The sequence below is a fragment of the Micrasema longulum genome, unplaced genomic scaffold, assembly GCF_059751315.1.
Source record: "Micrasema longulum isolate JH-2025_06_02 unplaced genomic scaffold, ASM5975131v1 h1tg000041l, whole genome shotgun sequence".
NCBI classification, from domain to species: domain Eukaryota; kingdom Metazoa; phylum Arthropoda; class Insecta; order Trichoptera; family Brachycentridae; genus Micrasema; species Micrasema longulum.
In genome coordinates, this window is record NW_028277248.1 from 1,185,234 (window position 1) to 1,197,692 (window position 12,459).

The 12,459-nt window shown below is 31.9% G+C and overlaps 1 protein-coding gene across 1 annotated transcript in view; it reads left to right on the forward strand.

Annotated features, from left to right (window-relative positions):
* Positions 1 to 565: 565 nt before the first annotated feature.
* LOC148285316 (zinc finger protein rotund-like) overlaps positions 566 to 12,459 on the forward strand; it is a 222,520-nt gene continuing 210,626 nt past the window's right edge. The window contains exon 1 of the mRNA XM_088227116.1: positions 566 to 1,111. Coding sequence (XP_088083242.1) covers positions 962 to 1,111 — 150 coding nt within the window. The 5' untranslated portion in view covers positions 566 to 961. The remainder of the gene's footprint in view (positions 1,112 to 12,459) is intronic.

Below are 12,459 nucleotides of genomic sequence, written 5' to 3' on the forward strand. Positions count from 1 at the left end.
CTTTTAAGAAACCCTTCCCAATGCATGAAATTTCACAAAGTTGGGGCGGGCACAGGGTAAATTCTATGTGTATTCGGCCGGTGCTCTAAGTGTTAATAAATATGCATTTTTTTAGTTTAAGTAAAAATCTAAAGTCTACTTTGATTTGATGCAAAAAAAAACATCAGTTGTCTCAAATATTCCATTTTAATATGTGCTATTACTATCAAAATAATTATTACATACGACGGAAGTGGTTGGATGCGGTTGGCTCAGAATAGGAAGATATGGAGACGAAAGGGGGAGGCCTATGTTCACCATTGGACAAAAGACGGCTGATTATGAGGATTGAAAGTTCTTTGTAGATTGAAATTATCTAATTTGGTTTGTAATATATGATTTTTTGAGAATCGCACAATCACAAACTCATGTTTTCTGAACATCATTCAATGTGACTCTTGGGGTTTTAAAGTATAGAATTAAAATTGTTTAATTCATTATTAATATAATATCTTTTTTCTTTCAGAATACACGCAGCAGACTTCTTCGGGAATAAAAAATAATATTTAACCAAAAAAACATTTATGATCATTAAAATAATAACGTTTTAAACATGTTAAACACCAAAAAAACAGCAATATCTACAAAAATTGTTAAACAAAATTGTGATTTTATTATTAAAACTGTAAAACAGTAAAAATACCTTAAATAATTTTAATTTCGCAACTTTTAAAGTTAAAAATAATGATATCACTCCTAAGTTTAATGAAATTATTGTGATTTTATGAAAAATATATTCGGCAAGTGGAAATCGAATAACAGTAATTATAATTATAGTGAAGTGACTCAATTTTAAAATTATCTGACGGTGACCATTCTGATTTACAAAATCAGTTAAGTTAAAAGTTAATATGATTGTCGTCTCGAAAAAGAATGGTGTGTTTTCAACTTGAGAATAAATAATACGAATTTAAAATTAATTATGTATACCGCGTGGTACAGTGCTAGGGGTGAAGGAGGTGTCCACCCTCAGATGGGTCAACTTTATCACCATGCTCCCCCGATGATCAAGACAGAATTGGGGGTTGGAAGTGACTGCATGATGGCCGTGGACTATGCACCACCTATGAAGGTAAGACTTTTTCAAAAATTTTGTTATATTTATGACAAAATATTAAAGTAAAGTAAAAAAAAAAACTATTTAACCCGCCCGTTCTGGTGATGACCGGCGTTGCAAATCGAACTTTATTAATATTTCGGCAACGTCTATGAATTTTTTCACTTTTTTTTTGTTATCTTCAAATAAACCTTTACGTGTTAAAAAAAATATCGCATATTTAGGTGTATTAGATAATTTTAAATTAAGTGTTTTGTCCATTAGGATCTCCGAAAATGACAAAATATCGAGTACCCTGACACAAATATATAAAACATTCGTTCAAGAGAGGTAATTTAATAAGATCACTAAGCAAGACGCAAATATAATTTTGATAAGATGGAAAGAGACGGTGATTATCAGGCGATCATTTCCTAACCTCAGGTTACCTAAGGTTAACCTAAGGTAACCTCAGTTTACCGTACAGTGACTCGAGGGAGTTTTTTCACATAGTATGTTAAAGGTAAAAAAGTATGTCTAAATGTTTGCAGATAGGCTGGATTCTCTCCCTAGGGAGTTTTTGTGATCTAAATTTGTTGCAACAGAGAGATACAACATTTTTGAGAAGGGAATATGAAAGTCTAGTCATTTACAGGGCTTATGACCTGTCGTTGGCTGGTTTAAGTGGCCACTTTGGTGAATCTATTAACTGTTACATTGTTGAATTTATTTACTGTTAAAATAGGAAGTATAAAAATGGGCAAATTGTTTTAGGGCGTTGCCTAGTGATATACCAGAGAAAAGGTAAAAATCAGACTGTCATAAAAAAAGCAAAATCACAAAATTAAAACTTGTATAAGAATGTTTAGGTGTGCCCACCTCAAGATTCAGAAAAAATTCAAGTAAAATGCACACACCTATTTGACTATGTATTTCTTTGGTTTAAATGATCAATGTACAGACTCTTTTATACATTATTCTGCCTATGTTCGAACATCCATACTTTTTCACTTTATCTGTCTGTTTTTATGACGTAAGAACATATATCTAAAACCAATATTTCGCCTGCTAGGCAACGCGGGAAAATATTTTCAACGGTAAAAATAACCCAGACCAGCGTTATAGACCAGCTGTTTTAATCAGAAAAATTTTGAGTACTTATGTCCAAATCACTGTAGACAAATACTGGATTTAACGTAACTCTTAATGGAAACATAATTTTAATGATGACTGACCCAATCTTATTTTTAAAATCATCGAATCCCCGTCCTTACCTTATGAGCCGGTACGAAATTGCACTCAGCTACTTTACTTACATGCATTACTTAGGATAATTGCGTGGCCGGGATCGAACCCTGGACTCTTGGTCCATTACAGCAGCCGATCCATTAAGCCACTAATCACTGTTATTACGCTGTACCATTTCGTCGGCGAGGTTCCATTTAACATACGTAAAATTACTTATTCACAAAATAAAATCAGAAAGGCTTTAAGTATCAATTAAAAATTTATTCCGCACTTAGTGGTGCGTAGGGTACTGCATTACTTTTCATTTTTCAAAGTTTAATTTTTATTTATTTTACATATTTTATTTAAACACTTTACCTACTATTAGCTTTTATTTTAGGCCTTTCTTGTAAAACTTACATTAAAAAAATGTTTTTTTTCAAAACTAGGCTCTAAAGTTAATCAACAAATCAGCCAAAATAGTTAAGGAAGAGGTATCTTTACTTTTCAAAAAGCTAAGGTGCTTGTCCGTTAATGTTATTCTTTGGCTCAAATTTGTTTCTAGATATTGGTTTCATAGTACATAGCAATATGATATATATAGCGCCTGATATATATTGATATGGATAAATGAAGAATAATGTTTTAAAAAAGACTGTATATCTATTACGTGCACGTTTAAAATGGTGATTTTCCTGTTTTGTCTTTATTTTTTCTTTTTTATTATATAATTGCGATATCACGTAATTATTTTTCTTTTTATTTTCTCGGTCTTTATGGCTAAGTTAGTGGTAATTATAACACAATTAGTGTAATCATATGTTTTAATGGAAAGGATCTTCACTTCAATTTGTTTATTAATGATGTTGCTAAATCATTCTCTTACTCTCGTTTTTAGCTCTTCGCGGACGACAACAAAATTCTCAAAATAATTCAAACTTTACAAGACTGCTTTCTTCTTCAATCAGACATTAACTCTTTTAACCGATGGTGTAAAGTCAATAAATTAGAACTAAATATTAAAAAATGCAAAATAATGTCATTTCATAGAACAAAACAACCAATTTCCTTCGAGTACCTATTAGAAAACTCCAAAATTGATGTAGTCAAGTCCATCAGAGTTTTGGACTATAAACTGATATACAACGAGCATATAGGTAATACAGTAAATAAATCACTGAAATTACTTGGCTTCATTAACAGAATATCCTCTGATTTTACTAATGTCCGTACAATCAAAACTCTTTATTGCTCAACTGTTCGCCCTCTTCTTGAATATGCCTCAGTGGTCTGGTCTCCATTCTATGTCAATCGGATAAATCACATTGAATCAGTCCAACATCGCTTGCTTCGAAAAATAGCGTGGATGCTTGGACTAGAGAGAGATAATTATTCTTACGCTGAAATAGAGTCAATGTTAAATATTTCTAGTCTACAAAAACGTAGAACTAATATTGACTCCATATATATGTTCGGCATACTAAATGGTATAATCGATGTTCCATCATTACTGGGACAAGTTAAATTCAATATTCCGACTCGTAGATTGAGAAACAATGAAGTACTGTTCATCGATCAGCATAGAACAAACTATGGCCTAAATTCTCCAATGACCCGCCTTTGTCGTATTGTTAACTCAAGACAGGATCTGGACTTTTTTGGTTTAAGTTTACAACGATTTAAACGAGCACTAAATAAATAGTCCAGATCTTGTCTCGATGTCCCTTATGTTTGTCAATGCTTCTTTCTTTTTTCTTTAAATGTTTTAAACTATTCTTTTATTGTAATATTTAAAACTTATAAATTGTATACATGGACAATGTCCGTTAATAAATAAATAAATAAATAAGCCGTGTAAATTGACTTGGTGACTCATGTAAAAAAAAAATTATAATAATACAAAAAAATAGGGGTTGTTTAACCTATTACGAAAGGCTTACTGTAAATATAAGGTAGAAATTAATTAATAGAAAGCAGATAGCTGCTAAACAGTTGATATGGAATGAAAGAGAAAAATGGGTAAATGCTTGTTAAAATAAGATCAACGGGAGTCTGTCTATTATATGTAATATGTCTGGATCATGCATATGTTTGAACGTAAGAACGCTTTTGTGACCGGTTTCTGCGGGACCAGCAGAACACAAGGTGTCACACCCGCGACTGGCCGAGTGTCAAAAAACTTATGCTCTGTCACAATAATGCTATACTCGTATATACTGTAACAAACTGGCGTACTCCGTAAGCGAGATCACGCCACGCACGACTGCTCGGCGATTCTCTATGGTTTCACCGTAATTGTCTCTAAGACGGACCCCGGACCCAAGGCTCTGAAGATGTGATCTGGAATGCTTCGAATCGCCCGCGTTCTGGCCTTCGGATTTTAAAACATTTTTGGTTTACACGTGCATACATTTTGATTGAATTGAAATTGGGATTCTTGTTTTTGGATGAGATTTACTGTTATCTTTTCTGTTTCATTTTATTTATTTATTGCACAAATGCCTTTTACATAAATATATGTTTATTTACATACAATTCAACACAAAAAATAAAATTTAGCAATGCACTATCTTTCAAAAAATATACTAATCTAGGAGATCCACGGGGATAAGTTTTGGGGCCAATACTTTTTATTATTTATATAAATGATATTGTTAAATTATTATTTATAACTAACATTGTACATACATTTATTAGGGACAGAGATACAGTTTGAAGCGACACAATCAGGAACGACCCATGCCTGTGAACTTGAAATGAATAGCTAGAAAATCCGTGTTGAGTCGGGGCACTGCTTAGAATATTATTCAGATAAACTTTTTGCCGATGACACTCTGCTCTATGTGACTGAAAACAATATTGATTATTCTTGCAATAATATGTCAATAGATTTAAATCAAATATCTAATTGGTTGGATATAAAAAAAAATAATTAAATGTTGCAATAAGTAAATTCATGATGGTAAGCGATAAAAAAATTAAAGAATACAAAAAACTAAAGATTTACGGGGAAAATAAAAATAAAGTAAAAGGAATAACATATTTAGGGAAAATAATCGATAAAAAGCTAAAATATTTATCACATTTCATCCCTCTAGTTAAAGCATCGTATCCACAAACAGCCTCCAGACCTCTCTGTCAGCTGCCAGCTCATGTGCATACTGCCATGTCAGATTCGCGTCCTGTAGTTCCGACATAACTACCGACGAACAGTTAGCAGTTGACATCGAGAACCTGAGTATACGATTGCAGAATATTTTAACTCTCGGATGAGCTGCAAGGTGTAACTTTTTTTTCTGACTTGTTAAAACGAAGCAATTTCATGAATCGGTTTATTAAATACAACGAGAGCAAAAATAGCACATATTTATAATTTTAACCATTTTCGTGTTTGAAACAGTACAAAGTCTGTGCAGACCTAAAATTACATCTGTGTGGGTTTTTCCAGTTGCACACATAAAATTCTTACACATTAATACTTAATGCACCCTTGTACAAGCATTACTACTACCCATTCTAGATTACACTGATGTTTCCATGACTGATTTACGCTGTGAGCAACTCGATAAACTCGAACGACTTCAGAATACATGCATAAGGTACATTTTTGGTCTTAGGAAATATGATCATATTTCTGATTATCGTAGGCAACTGAAATGGCTCAAAATTAGACAGCGGAGAGAATATCACTCCCTCTCACTCCTGTTTAAGGTACTTCATAGTCCTAATGCTCCTATATACCTGAAATTTTTCAACGCTTATTTATTTATTTATTTATTATCATTATATTACAAACACAAAATTATAATTTATACAAAGTTGCTTTGACTGCCTGACTAGGGTTATTTAGCCCGTTCTAAGACAGAAATCAATACATAGAAACAGTTATAAAAATAGAGGACAAAGTGAAAAACAAAGTAAAAAATGGAGTACAACCATGGTAAAAATTGTTGTTAAAATATAGTAAAAATTTAGTAAAAACATAGTAAAAGTGCAGTAAAAACATAGTAAAAATGTTGTTAAAAAACGAAGCATAGCTTAATAAAAACAAAGTAATAAATGTAGTGAAAACATAGTAAAAACCATTAGAAATATATAAATATGTAAAAAAAATATTTTAAAACTCAGTAAAATGCGAAATAAAAACAGAATACATAGTAAGAAACATATTTAAAGTCATAGTAAAAAAAATAATGTATGTGTATAGCAAAAACCATGTTTAAAAAAACATAGTAAAATACCGAGTAGAAAGAGAAAGAAAAACAAATTAAAAAATAAAGTAAAAGATGTAATAAAAAAGTTCATGGTTTACCTCTTCGTTTTATTTCTCAAGGCACTAATTAATAGTACTAATACCCATCCACAATTTCTCTTTCTTCTCTAACTCATATAGTGTCCATGCGGGTCGACTGTGGAATCATCTCCCATCCACCATCAAAGATGTTACTACATTATCTCTGTTTAAATCACGTCTGAAGAAACATCTCCTTTCTCTTCCTTAATCTCTCCTCCTTTTCTTTTTCCTCTTTCCTTTTTTCCCATTGAGTAATAATTTTGATTTAAGGTAATTTTTAAACAAATACCTTTATTTCTATTTTTATATCTTTAGCTTTTTAATCTTTATTTTCGATTGAATATGTTCTGTGACTTGAATTGTAAAAATAAAACTTTTATTTTATTGTTTGGTTGAAAGAAATTGCCATTTGGTAATAAGTCCGCTAATGTACAAATAACATTATGTACAAAAAGTTAAATAAATAAATAAAAAAAATTGGCGGCAATGTATAATGTGGTTGGTTGCCTGTAGAACATGTTTTAAAGGTGGTTGGTGTTTTTGCGTATATAATTTAATTAAGTTCAGTTTGACGGCAGCGTTCAGTCAGAATGATGACGATCATGATGATGACTGGTATGCGACTTAAAGTCTAAACATCCCTTAAATGGGAAAAGTATTCATACACTGGGAAATCACCGGGTGGTGCCCGTGGAACGAACCAAGGAGAATGAGAGGTTGTGGAAGTAGTTACATATTCTTTTGCCTGCGTTAAATAAATAAATTAAAGAACATTAAGGAGAAGGTAATATAGAAGTCTAGGCATCTACAGGGCTTATGACCTGTCAATGGCTGGTTTAAGTGGCCACTTTACACACTGTCTAACATTCACCATTCTGCCCATATTCGAACCTCTATATTCCTTCAATTCTTTCATCTGTTGATGTTTGTGAAGTTAAAGAGCTGAAACTTTTATTTATGCTGGTGAGATTCATCTTATTATTCATCTTGTTATTTTTTCAATTTCTATACTTCTTCATGGACCAGGTGGATTTATCAACAGATGAAAGAATGAAAGATGCAAGAACATATGAAAGAATTGAAGGAATATAGATGTTAAAATATGGGCAAAATGGTGAATGTTACACAGTGTGTAAAGTGGCCACTTAAACCAGCCATTGACAGGTCATAAGTTCTGTAGATGCCTAGACTTCTGTATTACCTCTCTTAAATGTTCTTCATCGCTGTTGTTATATGTTAATATAAACAGCTCCCCAGGGAGTTGAATCCAGTACTTGTTTACAAAAATTTGGACAAACTCAAAATATTGTTGTTTAATAAACTAAACATTCAAAAACACAACAACCCTATTACACACTATTGCACTACAAGTACATATTTATCATGTACGATCATAAAATACACACCTTTGGCATATCTTGCCATGCCAGCACTTCCCTAAGCGAAATTTTGTATTAGGTCTGCATAGACCTTGTTGAGCCACTTACCGCCTCCTGGACTGTCGTCCATCGGAGAACTAAAAAAATCAACTTGACGATTGCGCTAGTTCTTGTACGTTCAATAGACCATTTAAAAATAATAATTATTTTTCCGTTATTAAATGGTATTTTCGGCATTTTTTGAGTACCAATCTCCACTTAGTGATTTGACTTATTTGACTTTAAAAACAAAAAAAAACGTGTTTTTTACAATTCGTAAAATAGTCTATTGAACATACAAGAACCAGGGCAGCATGATGCGTAATTCAACTGTTTGAACATTGTGTTGAACTGGAGGTGGGAACCTGTCTTTTAGCTTCTCATCTGTTTATTTTACCTAATTTAATACAAGTCAACGATCCGAGAGCACAAAAAAACTTCGACCTTTTATATGAAAACACCTATTTTCATATTTTTTTTATATAGATACTTAATGGCAGTGTTTTTTAACCTGTGGGTCGCGTCCACCAAGAAAGTCAAAAAATAAAAAATAAAGGATTTTAGGCCATACACTACAGCAGTACGAGCGGTGAGTTTTTAGATTGGTAAGCTGAAAAAATTCTGATAAATGTCCATAGCGGTATTATGGCACATAAAAAAGGTCTATTTTATATTTGATAAATAATCTATAACAAATAGCAGTAGCGGCTAATAGTTTACGTTAAAATATTTTCTAACTTAATACGCACATTTAATAAACAAAAAAATGCATTAAAAAAAACATAATAGCAAAAAACTGGACTATTTTATATTTGATAAGTAATCTTTAACAAATGACACTAGCGGCTAATAGTTTTAGTTAAAACATTTTCTTATTTAACAAAAACATTTAATTCACAAAAGAGATATTAAAAAAAAAAACATAAATGCATAAAACTGGAACCCGCGAGGGCTCCTTAACTCTAATTGTTAGAAAGCAACGACACGCACGGCTATTTCATATACAAGTTCTTTCGTCGAAAAGGTGATTTATAAATTTGTATTATTCATAAGTGTACAAATACTTTTTGCTTAATTGTGACTACCGTTACTTGTCTTTAAGTAAAACACTATTTCTTAGTAAATAATGGTAAAATCTAAATTATTCAAAAGTATTCCTCACCGAAAACGATAGTTCACTAATAATTGCCCTTTAAAAATCATTTTTTCATCGATTTTTATATCACTTTAATATTTACAAAACGGTGTAAGTTATACATTTTACTATTCTTTATGCATAATTTACTCTTGACACTATTCAATTTTAATTTACTAGTAACGTTCTTATCATAACTCAAACATTATTTTCAAAGTTTAAATGGATACTGAAGACTAACCTATAATTGAACTGTCATCGTCCGTTATAAACATTTTATAATTCATGTTTATTTTATTATTGTTTAGCGAATCTTTGTTTTTGAAAACTCACTAAAGTATTCATACGAATACTAAGGATTAAAATGTCAATTTGTAATATTATGTATTCTAAAACAAATTACCTTATAAACCACCGAACAGGACTTAAGTATTATCCTAATACAACTTCTGTATTATATGCTCGTACACATATTGGCCCATTTCACATGTGCAGCGCGTATCCATGCGACATCGCATAGTCAGTAGAATTGTATTTGTGTGAGTGAGAACGGGATGGGAACTCCGGAACGATTTCATTTCTAAAGTATCAATTCGAATATTCGAATGTCGATTCAAAGTTACGGGATCATGTATATATATGAATATACATACAAATTTCATTTGTATTTTTCAAATTATATTTATTTATTTATTCATTCAAAATAACAAAATTAAATATTTATGAACTTATGAAGGCTTTTTAGGCTATGCCCGTGTCACGCCACAATAAATAACAATAAAAATACATAGTAAAATTAATTAGATCAAATTATAATGACATAGAATCACAATCTAGAAAAAAAGGTAAATGTAATAAATAATCAAATTCCAAAGAATACAATGCAAAAAAGATATTCAGAAATAATTTTTAAAATATAAATCATACAAATTAAGAATCACACATAATCAAATATACAAAATAGTGGTATCATTAAAATCAACAAAATAATAGTAAAATATAATAGTATTAAAAAAAAAAAAAACACAAAATAAGAGCATGATTTAAATCAACAGAAAAAGAATATATATATATATATATAAAAGCATAATTGAAATGATAATTGAGTTATATAACTAGCTTCTTTAAAATTTCATAACCTTGATTCATTAACACAGAAAAAATATCTTCGATCAGATCCTGCTTTACAAAACTGTAAATAGAAATAGAATAGAAGCAGTTTTATTTTAAAGAATAAGAGCCCTTATGAAGAAGTGTTGAAAAACTAAATTGAATTTAGGTAAGTTAATTTTTTCTAAGGTAAATCTGAAATTTGGAGTTTGAAATTCATGTTTTATCTTTGGCCATGCAAGCTCCTGTAATCCGGTAGTAATAATTTTGGCCAATAGAGGTGCAGCTTGCTCGTTGTATGGAATATGATGTAAATTGATCAACCCAAGAAATGCAATGTAATATTATTATTACTATTTTTGTGATATATTTTTTCCAAATAATAATGTAATTTAAAACATTACTTTCGATGTCAAAAAAATATGGGAATCTGCTAATAACCGGTTGTTGAGAGAGCTTGCCCCTGCACTACAGTAACAGTACAGTACAGTCTTTTTCCAAATCAGCCATCGCCCCCCTTGACCGACTTAAAGCCCCTCAATTCAGAGCCATCTACCGCCCCCCTGGAGGCCTTCAGCACCCACAAGAAGATATTTTCGCCCTCTTTGAGAAAGACTGGCATGCCTAGAGACATAAATAATACAGTCGCATTACACCATCTCAAAGGCAAATATTTTACATCGACCTTGCCAGGATTCGAACTCAGAACTACCAGCATCCTAGGCAAATGCGTCAACCACCACACTACGAGAAGGACTACTGGCTACTAGATTATTAATATAATTTTTTGAGTAAGAGTAGTCTCGTTCAAGGTTCTGGCTCTATTTGACACTCAGAACTGTATTATTTATCCACCTACACACAGAAAGAAAGAAATTTTTGCTATTGATTTGACGTTTATTTTGTAGAACTCAATATGATTATATTTATATTTAAATCAAACGCCGATTAATCAACTAATTTTATTTTTTAAGGCAAAAAACCTTCTTGCTTCGCCTTTTCAGGGCATTTTCAAACGTTGATTCATTACCTTTCATTTGTTTGACAATGTCATATTTTTCGTTTTAAGAAATAAAATAAGTAAGCCTAAATCAGTGTTTGATTTAGGATGCGGGGTATTTTCCTCATCCAAACGTACTCCCGCATTTTCTCCCTGAGTTATGTCTCAAGAGCAATGTTCATTTTACACATTTACTATTGGCACGTTCCTGTTGTTTTTTTTATTTTAACCCTTCCCTTACTGAGCCAAAAACATCGGCGCGTTACGTCGGCCTCGTAGTGTAGTGGTCAGCGCATTTGCCTACCATGCAAGAGGTCTCGGGTTCGATTCCCGACATGAAATATTTATTTAAAAGGGCGTTTTTACCCTAGAATATTTCAGAGTCTCTGGACTGGCACCTGAAGCGTAAAACTGATCATCTGATCTGCGTGCAAAAAAATGATCAAGATACGCTGTGATTGGTTTACCAATGCAGTGCCCTATGCACCATAGGGTGCGGAAAGGGAATGATGATGATGTTGTAGTAAAAATGAGAGATTTGAAATCGGGAAAATGAAATATTCATATGTAAATGCTTCAATTATTTATAATTGAAGTCAAAAGCGATAGTGTTTTTAAGCTAACTGCTGAAAATTTGAAAATTAAACCATAGGCTAACGTTCGCAGATTTAACGAAAAGTCCTCTTCTAACAAAGGTTCGAAAGCAACTGGCGCACAGGAGTACTGTGGCAGTGGTACTGGTTACTTCGCTACTGGCCCGCATGAGGCGTGAATTTGTCTCTCTCACTCGTGATTGGACCTATAGCATCGAGAGTGAGACGTAAAGAGGGTTTGAGACAACCGTATATGCGGTACTCTTATCTACGACATAAGACACATTAGTTAACTTTTGAATGTATTAGTGATCCATTTCCGATTCATTACGAAATGATATTTCTGTGCCCAATAGTATTTCTTGCTCAATATCAAATTATTTTAATCGGAATACCGAAAATCATAACTTTGTATTTATTATATTTACAGAGATAGTAAATATAATCAATACCACATCTAATAACTTTATTTAATACTTATAAATAAAGTTATTAGATGCAATGTGTAATGAGTAAACATCAGAGGGAAGGGAAAGTTAATATAAATAGTTTTTTATAGGGGTTTTACCGTTTTCGGACATACAGCTATTTTTCAAAAAACAAATTT